The sequence below is a fragment of the Peromyscus leucopus genome, chromosome 8b, assembly GCF_004664715.2.
Source record: "Peromyscus leucopus breed LL Stock chromosome 8b, UCI_PerLeu_2.1, whole genome shotgun sequence".
Classification (NCBI taxonomy): domain Eukaryota; kingdom Metazoa; phylum Chordata; class Mammalia; order Rodentia; family Cricetidae; genus Peromyscus; species Peromyscus leucopus.
This window is the reverse complement of record NC_051086.1, coordinates 34,269,219-34,291,265: the sequence shown is the minus strand read 5'-3', so window position 1 is coordinate 34,291,265 and position 22,047 is coordinate 34,269,219. Positions and strand designations below refer to the sequence as shown.

The 22,047-nt window shown below is 40.6% G+C and overlaps 1 protein-coding gene across 13 annotated transcripts; it reads right to left on the bottom strand.

Moving 5' to 3' along the window:
* Positions 1-21: 21 nt before the first annotated feature.
* Clk4 (CDC like kinase 4) lies at positions 22-19,420 on the bottom strand. 13 transcript variants are annotated; one of them, XM_028857208.2, is made up of 15 exons: positions 17,956-18,112; positions 13,470-13,630; positions 12,536-12,602; positions 10,097-10,155; positions 8,523-8,745; positions 7,376-7,466; positions 6,917-6,983; positions 5,007-5,123; positions 4,756-4,922; positions 4,516-4,610; positions 4,138-4,267; positions 2,963-3,045; positions 1,345-1,424; positions 586-676; positions 22-511 (listed from the first exon to the last, which is right to left on the bottom strand). In XM_028857208.2, the coding sequence occupies exons 4-15, from the start codon at positions 10,147-10,149 to the stop codon at positions 371-373; spliced, it is 1,338 nt and encodes a 445-aa protein (XP_028713041.1). In that variant the 5' UTR covers positions 10,150-10,155; positions 12,536-12,602; positions 13,470-13,630; positions 17,956-18,112; the 3' UTR covers positions 22-370. The 13 variants fall into 13 exon arrangements, with proteins under 13 accessions (XP_028713041.1, XP_037057286.1, XP_037057284.1 ...); XM_037201391.1 differs by lacking the exon at positions 17,956-18,112 and adding an exon at positions 11,904-11,967 and having other exon boundaries at positions 13,470-13,597; XM_037201389.1 differs by lacking the exons at positions 10,097-10,155; positions 17,956-18,112 and adding an exon at positions 19,337-19,420.
* Positions 19,421-22,047: the final 2,627 nt, after the last annotated feature.

Below are 22,047 nucleotides of genomic sequence, written 5' to 3'. Positions count from 1 at the left end.
AAGAATACTCAATCACACAAAGTGGTCAAGATTTCCTTTTACTCAAGAAAAAAAGAATCACTGCAGAGTCAACCTTCATGTACAAAAGACAAGACCAATCACATTAATTACTGGACACAAAGGGTATTCCAAAGGCCTTTAAAAATGGCAATTAACATCAAAAGGGAAAATTCACTTTAACTCATATTGCATTCATTATCAACACCATACTTAACAAGGTAGTTATACTATTGATACAAAACATACAGTATTTACACTTAACTGTACAAAATAATTTAATGTTTACAAAAATATTAGAATGTTTAGTTGACTGACACAGTCTTAAGTAATTGCTTCTAGAGAAGTATATAGGAAGACCACTGATTCCCATTCATTTCCTTTTTAATAAATCAAAGAAAGGGTGCTGCAATGCTTCATCCAAGGTAATCCTTTTCGTTGGGTCATACTCCAACATTCTTCGAACCAGGTCAAACAGCTTTTCATGCTCTTCATCGTGACACAGCATAAATTCCTGGGGAAAATGGTCTTGTTAAATGAAGACATGAGTGGAAATGTTACTTAGTCATAATCTTTTTTTCCTGTTACCTTTAATGGCTTGCAGCGTCTCCTAACATATCTCCCAGCTGAACTATGCTCATCCCAATCTAGTTGGTTATGGTGAAAATACTTGCGTTTCCTGTAAGAGAAAAGAAGTTGAAATTAATAAAATAAGCAAAATTCCACATCTGTCCCCTAATGGGGACAAGACAGAATAGATCTCTCACTAAATGTACAGACATATAATTTTTACCTGTGTATAAGTTTTTAAAATATTGGCAACAATTATACATGACACCTTATGTGGGATCTTCCTTTTTCATCTACCCTGGGGAATTTGACTAAGCTGTTCACAAATGAGAAAACGCTCACTTACACAGGAAGACTCCTGGCTGTGAGTCACCAGATCTGGATGGAGATGGAAATCTTTTAACAACTTTCCAGGTGAGCTAGAAAACACTACACTATCCTGTTCAAGGGTTCAGAGCTGGCTAGCAACAATAGGAAATTCAAACAAGACTGACAGACTCCAGTAAGAACAGGCTCTCGTATGTATTGTTTCCTTCATCAACTTACAAAAACATCTACATAAAAGTAACCTGAGCACTAAAATTAAGTCCCCTTCTCCACAAGAGCACAAGTTAAAATACTGAATTATTTTTGAAAACGACTTTTAAATGCTAAGATTATAGCTCCTAGTAATCACTTGTACAAAATTTCTTTTTCCTTCCAAACCTGCAGCCCTTAAAACAGGCATTACATTTTCTATAGTCTAAGCAAAGGCCATTGCATGCATCTTAGACAAACCTTGTCTTTTGAATCATGTGCACTGGGATGGGTCCTAATATCCGCTCCATCATTGCCAGGTGCTCCTTACTATCATGAGTCTTAAAAAAAAAAAAAAATCAGGAAAAGGGAATTTAGCTCTCCACTTTCTTAGATACACATAAAAGAGAAAAGTAAAATATGTGCTCATATAAAAGGACTAGTCTAAGCCAGGCTGTGGTGGTGCACATCTTTAATCCTAGCATTCAGGAGACAGAGGCAGGCAGATTTCTGTGAGTTCGAGGCCAGCCTGGTCTATAGAGTGAGTTAGGACAGGTAGGACTATACAGAGAAACCTTGTCTTGAAAAAAACAAAACAACAACAAAAAAAAAAAAAAAAAAACCCCAAAATTAAAAAGAACTAGACTAAGGCCGGAGGGATGGCTTAATGGGTAAAAAGCCCTTGCTGCCAAGATCATCCCTGGTCTCGATGGTAAAAGAACCAACCCCACAAGTTATCTTCCACACGTGTGCACTCCTTCAAATAAATAAATATAATTAATAACCAAAAGACTAGATTAGCCAGTTACACAATTAACATTATAAATTCTTCAAAGATGAACGATACTTAAAGAGCTAGGTTGCCTAGTGCAAACATAATACAGTCCAAGATAGACTGGTAAGATCTACATGGTAATCAACATGAAAAGTGTCTAACAAAATAATGCAACAATTTCCATATCATGAATTATTTAACTAGACCATTTACTGACACTTATCCCAGGTAATATAGCCATTCCAACAATTTTTACCATAATTCTGAGCTTTGTTTAAAATTCAAAGAGATTAAGACAAAGGCACATAGCTCATAAATAAGCAAAGTTGACAACAAACCCAAGTCAAGGATCTTACTCAAAATTAACACGACACAGAGTTGCTACATCAGAGAAGCAGAGCTATCCACACAGGTGAAATGGTGTCTAGTCTAGAGCAGAGGCTTTTACAATAGCCCAGTTTGTCAATCTTTGTTCTAGAGAGCAGAGACTGTGTGTTGTGTTTAATGTTTTTACAGTTATCAACTACAGGGCCCAAGCATATTGCCTTTAAAACATTATTACTGACAGGAATAAATATTCTTACTCCCACATTTGTTTTTGTTTTGTGAGACAGATTCCTTTTGCAGCAAAGACTGGCCTTAATTTCACTGGGTAGGTGAGGCCTCACAACTTGATCCTCCTGTTTCAGCCTGAGTGATAGAACTATCAGCAGGTGTCACCATGCCTAGTCAGTTCCACATTTTTATGTTTTAATTATTTTTATGTATTTGGAAACATGGTTAGCATAGATAGAGCAGAATCACAATTAGCTACATTGACACCAATATAAATTGGAAGAAGTTCAATAAAACAAAAAAGAGAAAAACCAGAACACGAACATGAACTCTGCATGAATTACACATTGAAGATGTCACACATATTCAAAACAAGTTACAACCTCACTAATAGTAGGAATTCAATCAACTGTGGTTTCAGAAGGATGTTATTTATGTTTTACTTTCAATAATGCTCTATGGTAAATCCCCAGTATGGAAGTTAAATATAAAGCATGTTTAACATAAAATTCATTAAAGACCATCAAATAAAACGTATTAGATACATACCTGAAAGACTGTGAACCCAAGGTAATACTCAATAAGAATGCAGCCTATGCTCCAAACATCACACGGCTGAGACCAACCTAAAGCTATCCAAAACAAACATAGGCATATTACTATGGAACAACTTTAAACTGCTGACCCTTCCCCACATTTGGGGGCTCTTTACAGTCTATCTGGGAGACCACAACAGCAGGATTTACAGTTTTAGTGCACGTAGCTCAGGCTGGTCTGGAACTTGGTATTTTCCTCAGTCTTACCAAGTGGTCAAATTATAGGTGGGTACGACCACACCTGGCCCCGATTTAGTCACTTTTGTTCATTCCACAATGCTCACCACTGGAAAACTTATAGAGCAATACAGTAACATTGGTAGACATTAGAATTTGAGTTCTGACAAAAGTTTCAATCACTACATCTCAATATATTTTTCCTCAGGTGACTAACTGTAGCCCTTCACCTCATTACTCAATGAATCACTTCTGATACTATGGAACTTCATCTTGCTTTTCTCACCCTTTCCCCAATGTTACCTGACTGCTAACATCTAAGGCAATTGCCTTCCCTCAACCCTCAACTGTAACATCCAACTGCACCTTCCTCTCTCATCTGCCTTCACCCTGGGGAACATCACACACACCCACACTTAGTATTCTAATCATCAGACTCCAGATTCCTTTTCTAGTGACTCTAACTTCACATCTGTAGCAACAATAATATCTCATCTGTCCTGTTTCCAAGCCCCCAATCCTATCAGTGACTTCTAAGTTTTGAGGTGTAATATATACCTTGAGTTTCAAATTCTGCCCTTTCACTTCCAGCTTTCTCCCACAATGGCTAACACAGAAACTCTTGCTTAAGTCTCTTTCCTCTGCTCCCTATCTATCATTTCTAAGTCAGCCAACAAAGTCCTGGGCATCTGTACCAGAGCCTTATTTTAGCGATAAGTGGAAATAGGTGACTACATAACCTTACAATCACAAGACTATGATGCCCTTACTGAACATACCCACTGTTATGATCACTTGAGGTTTACAAATCATTAGCATTTAGAATACCTTTCACAAACACTGTCACACAGGAGAAACATACAAAACTCATTTCTATATCCTGCTAGCATCATTTTAGTCGACCATGACCTTCAACAATTAAGAGTGTAAGGAAGTCTGGTATCTACTAACCCAAAATGACCTCTGGAGCTCTGTAGTGCCGTGTGGACACCAAAGTACTATGATGTTCGTCATCATATGTTGCACTTCCAAAGTCAACAACTTTGATATCTGTGTTTTTCAATGTGCGCTCATCTCGTTTCTAGAGACACAGTTGAGTGAAGATGAAATTCAATAAATACATAAAACACTCTATAGCACTACTCATAAAGCTTGCAAATGAATCCTCCCTCCTCTCTCCCCAGCTGGGATACAAACATCCTATTTCTACTCCATTTGTGGATGAACATCAGATAAACAGGTTCAGAAGTGAAATTCCTCATTCAAGGATCACCAAGCTAAATTAATTTTAAAGACAACACCCAAAATTAAAACAAGTCTTTAACTTACCATTTTAGAATTGTATTTGACTACATAGTCAGACTTCACAAATAAAATATTTTCAGGTTTTAGATCTGTATGAGTCAATTTATTATGATGTAAAACTACAAAGAAAACAGAAAACCATCATTAGTCTTAGAGATTTTTAACCGATGCTAGGATATGGGGTCAAAAGGGATTTCAGCTTTACCTGCAACCTGATTAGATAATAAAGACAATAAAATATACCGTGTACTCACGAATACTTACAATTTATAGATTGGCAGATCTGATAGGCCATTTGCCTGATGTGATCAATTTGAAATGGCAGAAAGCTATTTTCTTTAATAAAATCATAGGTACTAAGTCCCAGCAGCTCAAACACAATACAAACATGACCATGATGATCAAACCATTCTAGCATCTGGACACATCGGCTAGAAGAGATCAAAATAATAGTTGAGTGCACAGAAGTGCGCAGCTCACACAGTATGACAGCTTGTGGTTCAATGTATACTTACAAGACACTGTTGGGGTCAGTGCTGTTCAAGTGCTCCAACACTTGGATTTCAGAGCGAGCTGCCTCCCGGTAACGGCCTACATTTTTTACAATTTTCACTGCTACATGTAAGCCATCCCTTAAAAACAAAAGATGATGCTGCTAAATATACAAGTGGTGGGATAAAACTACACACCCTGTGAAATGCACATTCTTTTGTTGTTTTGTTTTTGAGACCAGATTTTACTCTATGTAGCTTAGGCTGGGCTTAAACTCATTATGTAGCTCAGACTGACACTGAACTTGTGAAACTCCTACCTCAGCCTCCTAAAATACAATTGTAATTACAAGTTTCCCATATTATTGTTCTAAATCTTTCAGAGCACATCAATACTAGGCTCCAGAACATCTTTTCAAAACAAAGCAATCATTCATATAATACTTAGGAGTTTTAACATTTGCTTTTAAAAATTTACATTTATATTTTATACAAAAATTTAAAAGTAAAACACACACACACACACACACACACACACACACACAAAGAATCAGAGTATGTTGCTATTCAAAGCACTTGTCCATTTGCTAGGCTGGATCTACTTTGTGCTAGAGACAAGGCACAGGTGCTAGTGCTAGTACTAAACAATGGGACTCACTCCTACATGCCTCACTCTAATGACAAAGGCAGATGAGTATTAAGACATCCTCACAAAAGATGAAGCCCCAACTACTCATACAATAAAATAGCAATTTATACAATGATACAGAACCGATTGCTGTGAGCCTGTCAAACTGGGAGAGAAATCAAACAGCTGAGTAAAGACATTATCTACAAGTTAGTGAACCCCACCCATCCCCCAAGCAGACTCATTCTTGCAATTACGTACAAATAGCTACAGCAAGAGTAGTGGGACATTTCCAGGATTAATTCTTAAAGAGTATAAACAGTATTTAAAGAAAATCATAGACAATGGAATGAAAGGAAATTTAGGGCTAAAACTTTTTCTGGCTAGTGATGGAAGCAGGACCTTGCCCAAGTTAGCCAAGCGCTTTACCACTAAGCCACACACCAAGCCCAACAATAAAACATTTCCAAGTATGAACTCAAGCAGTCTGATCATAGATCAAGTGGCTATGATACTAAGAGTCATCAAATATGTTTAAAGACAGATAAACTTTACTTTCAAAACTACTAGCTAGGCAGTGGAGGTGTATGCTTTTAATCCCAGCACTCGGGAGGCAGAGGCAGGCGGATCTCTATGAGTTCGAAGTCAGCCAGGTCTACAAAGTGAGTTCCAGGACAGCCAATACTACACAGAGAAACCCTGTCTTGAAAAAATAAAAAACCAAACCAAAACAAACCAAAAACCCACACCAAGCAAACAAACAATCAAACAAACAAACCAACCCCAACCCCCCCCCAACTACTGATATATACAGTAAGCTGGAAAATTATACTCTTTCCAACTATTTCTGATGAAAAAAAATTCAGATGTTATTTTAGAAAGGTGTAGCTTCACTAAAATATTTTAAGACACTTACAAAAAACAGTGGTGAAACGACAGAACAGAGGTTCTGAAGGGACATGGTGCAATGAGGTAGGTCAGTATATCCCACTAAAGAATGCACACTTCATAGGTCCTAACAGACTTTCTCTGTAGTTTAGGAAATACATTTTAATATGCAAATTTGGGTGTACTTTATTGACTCTGCAATCTATAAGCCACTGAACCCTACAGAACTTGAGCACTCTAATTACAGAGTAACCTCCATCTGAGAGAAACTGCCATCGTACAAAACAAAATTAATATTTATGGCACATAAATGATATTGAGTTCCAGAAATTAGGTTGAATACCTCTCAGGAAAGCTTGTAGCAACTACTTTAAAATACATTTCATCAGAACATTCAAAAAAGAAAAAGCAAACTTACATGCCATGGTCAATGCACTCTACAACTTTGCCAAAGGCCCCTTCACCTAAAGTGTCCACGATTTCATCTAAAGTGAGGAGAGAAGGAGAGGTCTAAGTGTCCGAGTACAATTATCCAGTTGTTAAACAATGAATGCTTAAGTGTGGCATATTTCCAAATGATCTCTAGCAAAGCATAACTAAGGTTTCATCGCTCAAGTTATTGTATTTTCAGCTGCTACAAAGCAATTAGATAGAGCTATCTGTCTTGTTCTAATCTCAAACTCCACTGATTATTTTGGAATTTTAAGAATAGAAATATTTAAATTCTACAGAAAAGAAGAAATACAAAAGAACAAACAAACCCACAAAAAACAAAACAAAAAAGCAATGAAGAGTCTTTAGCCCCCCGCTGACAAACTATTCTTTAAAAGATTATTCTGTCTGCAAAGTTTAAAAAGTGTTGAAAAATATTCTATACATCTTGCTCTTAGAACGTCTCCACTTTGACAGATCAGGTGACCCTCCTCATCATCCTCTATACTCCTGGATCTTTTCCTTCGGTGGCTCTTCTGGAACGGCAAGTGGGCAGCACCAAGATCGTCCAGCCAATCAATATATCAGAGTGAATTCAGGGCAGAATACGCAATTCATTCAGCGGGGAGATATTCAGGCATTCAGATAAGCACCAGGCCACGAACAGTTGGCAGGAGCAATTTCAAATTCAGTCCCCAGAAATTCACAGGGCACAGTTTATGTTACAGAAGAAAAACATGGCAAGGAACAGATTTTCAGATAAGATACTTAAAGTGGCAATAGAAAAAAACAACACAATTGTCTCTTTAAAATACTGATTTAATTGAAGTCTGAAGTTTAAAGAATGCAATGTCAAGATTTACTATTTCTGCTATAACCATATGCTGTGAGTTGAGTTGTCTAGTCAGTCAGAAAAATGTCAAGATTAGTTGAAATTTTTCTCTTAGCAACATTTAAAAATGGACATCAAAGTAAGAGGGGAAGTAAAGGCTAATTTCAATCTGCAATCTAGTAAATGCTAGTTCTATAGGAAAAAACTTGGAGAGGGAAATGGCCTCTCAAAATTTACGAATAAGAATGTCTGGCTTTCTCAATTTATTTCCCACTCAGCACCCAGGTTCACAAATTCAGCAAAATGAACTGCAGACAATGCTGTACTAGGAAAACTAGGTGCTAGACTACACACTAGTCAGCAATGGCTAAGCACCCAACAGTGTGACCTGCCTGAGTTGTTTCCAATTATCAGTAAAGCAGATTCTTTCAAAATAAAAAAATGTTTATATTCAAAGAAAAATATGGGTGCCTCATTTTTTAAATATACTGCAAGACCACAAAATAAGATATTTTTACTATTAAAACCAACAAACTCATAATCTGGTTTGCAGAATGAGTAAGTGTGGGCAAGTGAAGACTAGCTAATACCCAGGTGTCAGTTATGAGAATGTGTTCACTTCCTTTAAGGGTTCAAGTAATATGAATATAAATTACAGCATATCCAAATAGCATTAAAGAAACTTTTAGAAACTTAATCACTGTTCTTTTAGAGCCTTACAAACAAGAATCCACTCAAAATAAAAACAAACCACTCATACCGAATGTGACTGATGACTTGCACAGTGTCTATTATGCTTCCTTTTAGGGCTGCTTCTCCTGCTTCGGATTGAGGATTTACTGCAGTGGGTTCGGTAAGTGCCTTCAATGTCTCTATGGTAATGTCTTGGAACATATCCTTCGCAGTACTCATTTCTATACTCATCAATGTATCTCCGGTCCCGATAATCTCTTTGATTCAAGCACCTTGCTTCTAAATAGTGACTGCAAACACATTAAAGGATTTCAAATTATTCTCTTCATTCTGGAATAATGTGGTTCAAACAAAATTCTCAAGAATTCTTGGCTTAAATGGCTAACTCAATAAAAGGAACAATTCAAATCGATGAGATGAAATTTATGCTTATCTCAGCTTAATAACTTTAAACAAATAGGTCTATATTTTTCATATATAATTTCTATAGCCAGGCATGTTGGTGCATGCCTGTAATCCCAGCACTTGGAAGGTGAGGGCAGGAGGATCAAGAATTCAAGGTCATCCTGAGGTACACTGCAAGTTTGAAGCCAGTCTGGGCCACATGAAACCATCTCCAAAAAACCAAAACAAAACAAAAAACCAAAACCAAACAAAAAAACAAAAAAAGCAAAACAAAACAAAAAACCACCCCACACAAACAAACAAAAAATCCCATACATTAGAAAATTACTGTCAACAATTCATGCCAAGGAACAAAGCCTCAATTACAATATACTTATAATTAAATGTTCCTTTACCTCCTGAAAAATCAAGACCAAGCCCATAAACCTGTTCTGAAATGCACTGATCTTACAACATAGGAACCTGAAACTAGCTTCCTTTCCCTCTCCCTCAGAGCCACACATTTAGAGAAAGGCAAAAGGTTTCCTTTCCCCTTTAATGTAAGTGCATTTTGGATATCCCCGACAGACTTCTTCCATATTATGTATCACAGATGCGAGGAGCCTTAAATGTCTTTCAGCCCTTTCATTTACTGACTCAGTTAAGATCCCTAAAGGATATGCCATTGTTGCAGAGCACACTAGTGGCAAAAACTAAGATTTTCAAGCTGTCACTACCACCTTACATGTCACCTAGTCTATCTCCTCTCTTTTCTAAGTTTTCTGCTACCCGTTTGAGAATCAGACACCAGAACTTCTGAGGCCTGCCTAGTGTGCCAAACACATCTAAAATTGACCCTCCTAACAAGAAAGGGTCCAGGACTGTGGACATCCATTCTGCTTGCCTTTGCATCTCTTATATTTTTTTGTTGTGAGCCTAGCCTTTTAACGGCTGAGCCATCTCTCCAGCTCGACTTTGCATTTCTAATTTCCTGTGACTCTTGCAAAATACCCAAGACATAGAAAAGAAAACAGCATTTTCTAGTGCCACAGTGCTTCTCTAGATCCCTTTGAGAACCTGATGGGATAGGTTGTAGACCCTTTTCCCCAAGAAATGTACAAATGCATAAACAAAACTTGGCAAGAACTTCATGGAGGTCATGGACCTCAGGAAGTCAATGGATCCCAGTTAAGTGTCCTGATCTGATGGAAAGAAAAGGACAGATTCAATTGGCCCAGTTTCCCATCCCCCCTCTACCTGGGATGAGTGTCCTCTTCAACAGAGTGCGAAGCTTCAAGAGGGATGCACATGGAGCACTGAGGGAGAGAGGGGACACCTGCCCAGTCAGACAAATCAGCTAAATAATCCTGACAAGCAATGGAGTGACAGATGTTGCTGAGGTTGACCCCACCAACCCATTTACACTCCCCAGAATATGCTGTCATTTTCTTCCCAAGTGCTGGTTTAAGCAGAACTAGAGAGAAACATCCCTAGGACAACTACTCAACAGGACCGGCACTAATTCAGGCTGGGCCTTCTTATTGCCTAGCACCATTCTCAAGTTCTTCCTGACCTCTGGAGAAACAACTCAGGCTATTAGGATAAAACTCTGGGCCTGAGTCAGTTGGTCTAAACAGAGACCTAGATGGAACACAACAAGCTAGATGTCATACTTCTAAGGGCATCCCTATTTAATTTTATAAGGTATTACACCCACCTCTACCACATCCAAAAGTCTACCTTAAAAAACTAGACTGATAATCTTTAACTGGGATACTATGTGAAACCGGCCCTGCTGACACTCCAATACAATCTACCAATGATAAAAAAAATGGGGTGGTGATGTACTATCGTTAAGTAGAACTAGCATGAGAAGGACTTTTCCAGTTTATGACAACCAAAGACCAAAGGTTAAGATTAAAGTCTACAGAATTATACAAGCTGTCGACAGGGTAGACAGAAGAACAGATTTGATTTTTAAAAAATATCCACTGATTGCCTAGCAAATATTTCATTGTAGCTTTTCAAAACAGCCCAAACTGTTGAGTGCACTGACATTTGCTTTTATTTCCACACAGGTCCTGTGGGAGATAAAATAAAATCATATAAGGCAAAGTCTCTGCCAACAAATGAACAATTTAAGATTACTCACAAAAAAAAAAAAAAAGAAAAGGAAAGGAAAACTCAAAATAGACAAATGCAAAAAAAAATGTTGAAAAGGTGCAAATGATCGCTTAGACTCAGGGAAGCAAGGAATTCAATTCGGGAAGAATTCATGACAAAGACGGAAGCAGATAGGCATCTTAAAGGAAAGCCAGGATTTGGACAAAGTGGACAGTAGAAGAAATTCCAGAACAGCATAGAGCCATCTTATATAGAGAGCACCACCAGCCAGAGGCTTAGAATGCGTGTATCTACACTTTACTCTGCAGACAGCAGGTAGATGACTGCATCAAGAGCCAATTTTCACCCAGGAGAATATGTCACTAGAAGCCCCTCCCTCCCCCCCAAACTAAAGGTGTTTATGAAAGGACAGTGTACTAGCACTAATACTGAATATAGTTTATAAATGAGGACCCAGATCACACTGAGTCTGAATCTTAGTCTGCATACCTCCTAGGTGATTTCTAGTTTATCAAAGGTATAAAACTCGGTATTCTGTGTTATGGGGTGACACTGAAGGATTTTGGATTTAATATATAAAGATTATTTACAGCTATGTTAGTCTTCCGGGTATTAATTAAGCCTCCTGAAAAAGAGATCAACTCACAGGCTACTGCCAAAAGATTTATCAGGGGGAAAAGGCTTTATAATTCATGTAACAAAGGGCTAAAATAATTAATACATAATAAAAGTCTTGTAAATCAGTAAGAAACATACTTTAACATAAAACAATTGATGTAAAAATTCTTCATAAAACTGAACAAATTCACTAGAAATTTAGAAATTCAGATTAAGAAAACAATTTAAAACAGACAAAACTAGACAGCATGAAGGAGCATGTTACAAGCTTTCTAGAAAAAGAAATGAGAATATGCAACAAGAACCTTGTGAGACTTCATACCCTTTAACTTGAAAATGCCTCTTCTTAGAATCTACTTTCAGGCAAAGATTTGCACACAAAGATCCTTTAGGAACAGACAGTGAGAAGTAATTCAGTCAAGTAATGGGCAATGGTTTCCATCCTGTTCCTTTCTTATGCTTTGCTGCTGCTTCAATTTCCCAGTAATTTTATTAAAATATTTAGCTTTCAAAAAGTATTTTTTTTTTTTTTTACAATTAATGAATATTCTGGATTAGGATGAATAACCACCACCAAATTTGTATGGTGTCAATGTCAAAGATGGCAGTGCTGGCTTACTGGCTATTTGGACTGACTTGGTTTTTATAGTTAATTATGAACACAAATCACTCAAATCAACCTTTACACATATATAATATACACTAGCACTATGAATAATTAGTTGTAAGAGGGTAAGCCTTACAGAGTATTTTGTACTTTTGTATATTGTAATAATGGGGTACAATTTGTATTGTGTACTGTTCATTAATAAGATCTGGCCATTGAATCTTGCCATGAACCTTACCCCTTACGTAACCGTTTGATAAAGCGTGATTATTGTACAAGAACTACAAACAAGCTCTTTGGCAGAACAACTCTTGTTTAGCACGGAGAAGGAAAAAAAAATTACATACTGTTTTTTAAAGTAACCCCAGCTGGCTAATTTAGAAAGCAATCTGGTAACCAGCCCCCATCGAACATCTGTACAAACAAGGAGAAAACATAGAACCAACAAAACAAGTGAGAAAGGGAAATCAACGGAAGGCAGAGTGAAAGAAACTACTCACCTAGCCTTTCTTTACTAGTTAGAACTAAGATTCTTTTAATTTTTTCAACATATTGCTTCCAAATTTTATATCATAATTATAATAAACAAGACTTCCCCCCATTTTTTTTTTAACTGAGGCTCTATCCTAAATGAGCAGAGAATGCCCGTGGAAAGAAATAGTTCTCAAAATACAGCAAGTTTCTAAAAATCTCCAACAGACATACCCATTAGTTTTCTTCTATAACTGTAACCCGTAAACATGAGTGACTAAAATCCCCAAAGCACTTAAATGTTCTCAAATAGCATATGCTGCTTTTCTCACCTGGATTAACCACCCTCTATGGCATCTCAATTGTGAAACACTTTTTGCACACCCAAATATACATACCACCTTCCTATACAACTTAAAACCACTACTGGGTATCATTATTATTCAACTTTGTATGTTACTGAATATATTCTTTTGCCTCCCCTCCCCTTTTCTGATGAAGGGGTTTCTAAGGATTTTAAATATCACGCATAGTAGGCACCAAGTGTTCTAGCACTGAACTACATACTTCCCCAGAGGCCTTATTTCATTCACTTGCTGAGCATCTGTCCCCCACCATTCCCAGTCAGACATATGAGAAACTATTTTATTCACAGATATAGTCCAAGTACTATAGAAGCTAGCCAATTATTTCACTCTGTAACTGTTTTTTTGAAATAAACTTGTTGCCTGAATTCTAAATTTGATAAAAGCTATATAAGCAAATGATAAATTGTTAAAACTGTTAGAACTTAAAATACAAGTCATTTACCAATCAGAGTCTTTAAACTGATGATGTGGTTTACAATGCCTGTTTTCTTGTGTACTACTGTGAGATCTCCTCTTCCGTTTGTGACTTCCACTGTAGCTCTCATGGCCCCAGCTTTCTCTGTTATCCCAATCAGGGCAGTGAGTTCGTTTGGAATGCCGCATCTGTTAATCAGGAGGAGGGGTAAAGAATGAGCTGGAAAGCTAAAGATGATTGTACAATTATACATAGGGCCACACAGGCTCTTAAAAATCTTTTTAGTTACATTTCCCAAAGCTTAGAACACAATACCACTGCTATGTGAAATGACTGAAGAATGGAACTGATCTAATACTAAATGATGGATAACATTGAGCCTTTAATACATTTTTTCACTACTTAGTAAAAGGACAAATCCACAAGTTAGTTTGCTTTCAGAAATACTCATTAATTTTTTTGCTTGCTTTGTTTGTTTGTTTTGTTTTGAGACAGGGTTTCTCCCTGTAGCCCTGGCTGTCCTGGAACTCTGTAGAACAGGCTGGCCCCAAACTCAAAGAGATCTGCCTGCCCTGGACACCCAAGTGCTGTTATCAAAGGCATGCATCAATGCACCTGGCTATCCTTTAAATTTTTTTTAAAAGGGTTAAAATTAAAATTGCTCAAGGGCTGGAGATTACTCAACCAGTAATGTGCATGCTGTGCAAGTATGAGGACCTGAGTTCATATCACTCACATCCATATTAAAAGCCAGACATCATAGCTCAGAACTGTAATTCCAGATGGGGGGGGGGGCACACACGGGGGACACGGGACGGGACACAGATCCCTGAAACTCGCTGGCTAGCCAGTTTAACTTAATTGGCAAGCTCCAGGTTCAATGAGATACCCTGCCTCAAAAATAATGCAAAAGCCATGAACAAACATACCCATGTTGACCTCTGGCCCACACATGAGCCAGAATGTACATATGCACCCCGACACACAAAATAGTTCAAGCTTAGACAAAGCATTTAGGCAGAAAGTGATTATTTCTTGTTACCTTCTATTTATGCTTATGTTTTAATTAGGTCACTCTTACCAACTAAGCTACAATCCCACCTCTGAATTTGGATTTTAAAAATTAAAAGACTGAAATGAATACACAGATCTGAATATAAGAACAGCACCTATGGGCTGGAAAGATGGCTCAGCAGTTAAGAGCACTGACTGCTCTTCCAGAGGTCCCAAGTTCAATTCCCAGTAACCACATGGTGGGTCACAATCATCTGTAAAGAGATCTGGTGCCCTCTTCTGGCCAGCAGGGACACATGCAGGCAGAATACTGTATACATAATAAATAAATCTTAAAAAAAACAAATAAACAAACAAAAACAACAAAAAACCCAGCACCCTCGCTATAGTTAGGGCTAGTTCACACCAAGAGTATCACAAATGTCCTTCAGCCTGGCAAAGTATAATACAAATAATTAGAAGAGAAGCAAGGAAGTGACTGGTTAAAAGGTAAAGAGCCTTTCATTAATGAGGTGTCTTTTTCCTCAAACTCTGTAGAGTTGTTTTCTCCAACTGCCAGAATTGGACCAATCCTCAAACTGAGGCTTGACCAGTGACATCGGATAATAATGGTAACAATGCCCAGACTTCATCTACAATATCCTATGTACAGCCTGGCTCACTATCTAACATTTATCCCTTTTACATGTGTGTGAATGTTGTATGCCAGCGTTAACGAGGTCAATGGACAACTTGCCAGAGTTAGTTTTCTCCGTTCATCATGTGAGTCTCAGAGATCAAAGGTATGCACTTTATTCACTTAACCATCCTGCTCTCCAGAGCAGTTTTGTAAAAGATTCATTTTATTTTTAATGGGGGGGGGGGGGGGGAGCTGCACATGAGTAGTGTAATTGCCCATGGAAGCCACAAGAGGGCATAGGATTCCCTAAATCTATAGTCAAACTAAGGTCCTTTACAAGAGCAGTATACACACTCTTAACCTCTGAGCCAGTCTCTGCAGTTCTAGTTAAATCTTTAATTCTGAACTCTGCTAAGCAGAGTTTAAATGGTGTGTGTGTGTGTGTGTGTGTGTGTGAGAGAGAGAGAGAGAGAGAGAGAGAGAGAGAGAGAGAGAGAGAACACGATAACTTACCAAAGGAGCTGAATAAGACACAAATTTAGTTAACCACCTTCAGCTTGCCTAAATGTCTGAAAAATATGCCAACAAATCTATTAAACCCCAGGCGTGGAAAAAAGGCAGTTTCAGTTCTCTCCTCCAAAGTGCTCCTAAGAAAGGGTGTGCATCACACCATAGGGTGTGATATCAATATTCTTTTTTTTTTTTGTCCTGACTACTGAGGATGTAATGGGGGATGAGGGAGTTCCTAATTGCTAGGCAAGGACTCTACCACTGACCTGTATCCCCTGCCCAAATATTCAGTAAATTCTATTCTCTTCCTTCGAGTTCTGTGTCTATCAGGCATCTTTCTGATAAATGTGGCTTCTCTTTTAGCTCAGTTAAAAGAGAAAGGATGGATTAAGCCACACACATCCCTAGATTGTTGCTAGGTGTCTCAGTAAAAGAAAGCCAAGCATTCCCTTTGATATAGTTATTTCAACATGGCAAAGTAAAAAAATAATAATAATAATTTACTTGAGACAAAAGCCAAAACTCAAACTTTCTTCAGAGAAGTACTCATCTTTCTATTTCTACGGGCATTCTGCTGACCCATTCCTTCTATATCAAAATTGTATTTTAACTACATTTAGGTTTTGGTCCAATTAAGCCTTTTTTCTCCATTTCTTTGGGAACTGAATCCTGAATCTCAAGTTAAACTAAGCACTATCACTAGGCTACAGGCTCTTAAATAACAGCAGGCAAGTTCATAGCTTCTGATGACTCATCATTACACCGTCCCTTATGCAGGGTTTCACAAGACTTAGTGCTTGCTTTCAGTGTCCTCCCTGCCCCCAACCCCGCTTCTATTCCACACCGCCACAACCAGTTTACCTCTTACAAGACAGAATTCTCAAATTATACTAACATGCAAACAGTAAAATTAAAAGGAATTCCTCAGGAGAGGCCAAGAGCTGTATTCCTCTAGTTAGATTCACTACTTAAAATCCAGCAGTTGGTCCCAGTCCCAACCACTCCCGCTGAACATCCCCCATCCCCACTTTATCTCCAGCAAAGGTCAGAAATAATTTTCTTAGTCAGGTGTGGTGGCACATGCCACTCTGGGAGGCAGAGGCAGGCAGCGCTCTAGATAGTGGGTTCGACGTCAGCCTGGTTTGCAGAGTAAGGCCTTGTCTCAAACAAACCAACAAACAAATATTTACTTATAAGGCAAAGTAAAAGATTTTTGGGCTCATGTATGATTGAAGTTCCTTCTCATACACAGGAAGGAAAGCTACCTTAAAATATTACACTATCTCTAATACTTAAAAAAAAACAACAGCCCTACCTACATGCTAGAATTATTGGTATCTTTCAATAAAATAATGCAATGGAACCAATATGTGTATATATACATATTAGAAATATGATTCGCCACCATCTTTTTAAAAACCATATGTTATCTGTCAACTCCACACTCAACACACGGATTAAAAACATCAAGACATGAGTTTCCAGTCTCTCGAAGGGCTGCATTTTTTAAGTGGGGAACAGGAGGCCCTCGGGTGCTTGTTCAAACTTGGGTCAAACAGCCGCAGCTGTAACAGAAAACGAGGCGACTACCGGTCCACGGGGTTTGGAGGGCTGACAGACCTACTTCAGCCACAGGGCTGTCACAGCGTAAAAGCAATGTTCGTTCTCTGCAACGTTGGTATAGGGGAGGGGCGGGTTAAAAAAAAAAAAAAAACAACCAACTAACCAAACAGGCTGGGCGTGGCGCCGGCCGCCTTTAATCCCGTCCTTCGGGAGGCAGAGGCAGGAGGATCGCCGCGAGTTCGAAGGGCTGTCAGGGAGAGCCAGGTCTTTGGGGAGGGGAAAAAAGCCCCGCCTGCCGCAAGGGACGAGCCTTCTTTCCCAAGCGTCTTCCTCCGAGCTGGAGGTGAGCCCGGGCACCTGGCTGGCCGCTGCGGCGGCCCCACCTCCCCCGGGCAGCGGGCCAGGGCCTCTGGCGCAGACCCGCAGGGCGACCGCGGGACTCTGCAACACCCTCCAGCGCCGCAGACCACCGAGGCCGCCGGGAGGAGCGAGGAGAGGGTCGGGTGGCTCGACTCCCGACGACACCGGGGCTGGGCCCCGCTAACGTCTCCCCACCGGCTCCCACCACGGCCGGCCGAGCCCCTGACCTGACCTCGGGTGAGCGAGCCCCGAGCTGCCGGCCGGCACCGTCGGCCGAACCCGGGACCCGCGGGGGCCGCGGCGACTTGAGCGGAGAAACCGCAGCGGCTCGGGTGTTGTCGCCGCCGGCTGAGCGGCGCCCCAACAAGACATCCCCCGGGCGCCGAGGTCCCCCAAAGCCCGTTCTTTCCTCAGACAGCTAGCTCAGCGAGGCCCTGCCCGCCTCACCTCCGCAAAAGCGAAAGGCCTTCTGGCCGAGAAATGTCGCCAAACCGCCGTCCCCTCTCTTCCAGCCGCTGCGACAAACACCGACAAAATGGCGTCCGCGCCGTCACCCCACAACCTCCTCAGGTGGATCCAGCGCCACCTACGCCCAGCCAGCGCGCATGCGTCGCGGAGCCTCGTGCCCGCCCACAGATCCCGCAAGGGGGCGGGGTCTGTGACGTCAGGGGCGCGGGGTGGGGGGGAGCTCGCTCATCCACACCGCGGCTGCGCGGCGCGGACCGCACCTGTATGTGGAAGGAGGGGCTGTCAGGCTGTCAAGTGGAGGTTCTTTCTGTTCTTAGGTGAACCTGGCGGGCCGCCCTGAGTCTATGGCGCGTGTCAGCCTCTTAAAAAAGAGTTTTTTTCTGGGAGTGGCCGCCCTGGGCAGGGCCTACCTCTGACCCTTCCCTTTCATCCTAGAGTGGGGCACCCATCGGACTCCGCCTGCCAGTCACTGCTCAGCCTTCCCGGGACCTCAGCCCCAGGCAGAGCCAGCATCAGAGCACAGAGTCCTCAGAGGCTCTGTGCCAGGTCCAGGCTGATGCCAGGGCAGCTCAGTGACGGGATGTGTTAGTCACCTGGAGCTCCGCTCTAAACTGGATTTGGAGAAGTTTATCTGAATATATCTCTGAAAACAAGCTTAGGAGGTGTTTACCCTTTCAAGGCATTCGCCCCTCAGCCTGCAAAACAAAAGGAATGGGCAAGTTCCTCCTGAGACTCCTGCAGGCATTCTTCCTGTCATGACCATGGCAGTCTCATTCCTTTCCATTACAGTTACTGGAAAAATGGACATTTGTGGTCAGAAGACATAATACATTTTTGATATGTGTATATGTATAATTTTAATTTCTGAGAACTGGACTTTTGTGGCACAGGCCTGTAATCCCAGAATTTGGAAGTTATGGGCAGGAGGATCAGGAGGATTAGGAGTTCTAGGTCATCCTGAGCTACATAGCAAGTTCAAGGCCAGTCTGGGCTACATGAGATCAAAACTGAAACAGCAAAGCTGTCTGAGAATCCACCAACACCATAAATACTGCCTAACCCTGTAGGGTTAAACTTCTGGTCCTCCTATTCTTCCCAGAAGAGCCGTAATCATAAATATGAACTACCATACCCAGATTAATTAAATCCTCTCTGCCAATCGCTTTACAGTTAGTCTTTTCTAGTAATCTGGATGACCCCAAGAGGTGATTATTAGTTCCTTGCTCCAGTACAGATTTAACTTCTGGAAATGTTATTCAGACCTCGGCCTTGCTAGCTCCAGAGAGCTTGTGTTTACGTTGTCATACTGACTGCTTCAATTAGTGCAACAAGGGGAAAAAAAAACCAAAAAACAACTTACTTTTCTTAGTCACTTAGAGGAAAATGTCCTGAGTCCATCTTTTGGCAAGATCAAAAGCTTCTGTCTTACAAAACAGCTTTTCAAGGTGACATGTCACCAAAGCTCACATGATGAAACAATGAATCCTCTCACATCCAGCGAAGATGATTAAAGACCACACCATGAGTCACAGTAGATCTCCCAGGCATCCCACACTGCCAAGATGGACAGTGCCCTGGTTCCCCCAGAATTCCTCATACTTCCCGGGGAGAAAGCTAAACAGCACACTGGTAACCGAGATTCAAACATATCAGCATGGGAAGTAGTGTGACTCCCAGTGCTCTTGGCGGTGCCTGTGTGAGGTAGGAGTGGAGTGCGCAGGAATAACTGAATTCAGCCGGTTCACAGGGAATACAGGAAGAGCCCTGGACCACTCCTTTAATTACTTATATCTGCCTCTCCTCCTCCTCTCCCTCCTCTTCCCTCCCTCCATCCTCCCCCTCCCCTCCCCCTCCTCCTTTTTTTCTTCTACCCTGTTTCATTTTTTTTTTTTTATACTCTGTATAGCCAGGGCTGACCTGGGACTTACCTAGCTCAAGCCTGCCTGGAACTCACAGAAATCCTCCTGTTGCAGCTCCCTAATTGCTGGGATTACTGGTGTGAGCCATTAGGTCTGACCCATCACTGAATGGGTCTCAGAGCCAGGGTCAGGTCACAGATGCATGTACCTTTTGGAAATACCTGCCAGAGGGACTTGGTCAGCCTTCTGCAGTCATCAGGATATTGGCTCTGGAAGCGTCAGGGGACAAACCATTTACCAAAACTTTCATTAGGTCATGCCCAAAAGTTTATAGAGAAGGAAGAATTCCTCTGCAGACTCAGTAATGGATTCTTAGATTATCCATCCCTTCCATCAGAATGGAAACATATGAATTAAATGGAGGTCTTTAGTCACTCAGGTATTCCACAAAGGAGACTCTGGGAATTAAACTAGCAGCTAAATGTTTGTTAATCTCATAAAATCTATCACACATTACTAGTCACTATGTACCTACACTAATCTAATTACAATACCAATTAAAAAATAATTGAATTTATAGATGGGGGTGGTAGGTGAGCACATGCCATGGCCATCAAAGCTTGATCATCAAAGAAAGAGGGGGAGAAGGACAGTATAAAGTAAGACAGTATATTTTTTTTGTATTGAAAATAGATTCTTCTCCCATACAATACGTCCTGACAACAACAATGAATCACAACAGAAAAATAAAAAGAATAAACAAACAAAAAATAGAAAACCAATAAGACAAGGCTAAAACCATCACATTGAAGCTGGACAAGGAAACCCAACAGAAGGAAGAGAGTCTCAAGAGCAGGCAACTGAATCAAAGACACACCTGCTCCCACAATTGGGAGACCCACAAAAAAACCAAGCTACCAGCCACAACATAAGTACAGAGGACCTGGTGCAGACCACTGTGGGATCCCTGTTGCCACTTTGTCTCTATGAGCCCGTATAGGCCCTGTTTAGTTGATTCAGTGAACTGCGTTCCCATGGTGAGAGAGGGTATTTTAAAGGAGAGAAAAGAAAAAAAAAACAGATGAGTAAATAGCTGGGCCTTGAGAATCAAAGTGAACTCTCAGGACTCAGAAGCATAAATCAGAAACATCAACAGTAGGACTTTTGGGACGGAGTAGGAAACAGAAGCAGACAATTGCCTATCATGATAAAGTGAGAGGATAGACTTCGAAGGAAGAAAAAAGGAAACAGATGTACCTCTCCCTTGAACACATCACACCCTTGTAGTACCCTTGTAAGCCAATGATTTTCTCTCCACTGTGTCACATGATATGTGTGTGACTCTGGCAGTAATCCAGAAATGCAGATCAAGAGAGGGGTAGAAGTGGATGGCCATGTTTGCATAGGGAGTGGATTGTGGGATAGCTTGAGGTTCATGAGATCCTGTCTCTGTAAAAATCTGTCTCAAGCCAAGAAAACCCAACGAAAAGCAGAATGAGGGTGTTAGACCCCAAAATCTTGGGTCTCAAGTGGGCACCCCAAGAACCCAGACTCCGGTCCAGTTGATGAAATAGCAAGAGGTGTTTATTGTTGCGGCTGTACAGTTGGGCTAACTCTGCTCCAAAGAGCAAGAGTCACAGCTATTGCAAACACATGGGCACCTTTAAAGGAAAAACCCACAAAAGCCATAAGATTACAATTCCGATACAATTTCATTTCACAAGATCATGGTCTGATCACAGAGTGGGTACAGTCATGTCTGCATGTACATTCTTCCCGAAACCTCAAGGTGGGTATCAGGGCAGGAGTGGAGTTTACACAAAGGTCACAGTGGTCCTTCCTGGAACACCTGCAACTATCCCAGTCACAGTTGAGCTCATCTCTTAACAGAAATTTTTTACATTGTTACATTGTGGCAGGGGTGGTTGAATAATAGCTGAGTCAGGTTGCCCTTGGAATTAGTTTTCTTTTTAGTTCCTTATTCTCCTGGGGCTTGGGGGGGTGTAAGCCTGAAGGGTTAGGGTCTTTTAGGGTCATTCAAGGGTTTTTCCCGCAACCCTTGAAAATTACTGACGTGGGTCAATTACCCATATTCTCCCTCAGTTTCCTTTACATACAAGTGAACACAGTAGCAAAACCTCCCATCATACCACCTAGAAGCAACTGAGAGCTTGGGAAGAGCAGGGAATGGTTCAAGACACAGACCTTTGGG

What these genes read in the sequence shown, in the direction of transcription:
- Clk4 (XM_028857202.2), bottom strand. Translation starts at nt 10,284, where the DNA reads ATGACAGCATATTCTGGGGAGTGTAAATGGGTTGGTGGGGTCAACCTC. An exon ending in TCAAATACAATTCTAAAATG is followed by an intron (nt 4,268 to 4,515) that starts GTAAGTTAAAGA and finishes CTGTGTCTCTAG; the next exon opens with AAACGAGATGAGCGCACATT. An exon ending in AGCTCCAGAGGTCATTTTGG is followed by an intron (nt 3,046 to 4,137) that starts GTTAGTAGATAC and finishes TGTTTTGGATAG; the next exon opens with CTTTAGGTTGGTCTCAGCCG.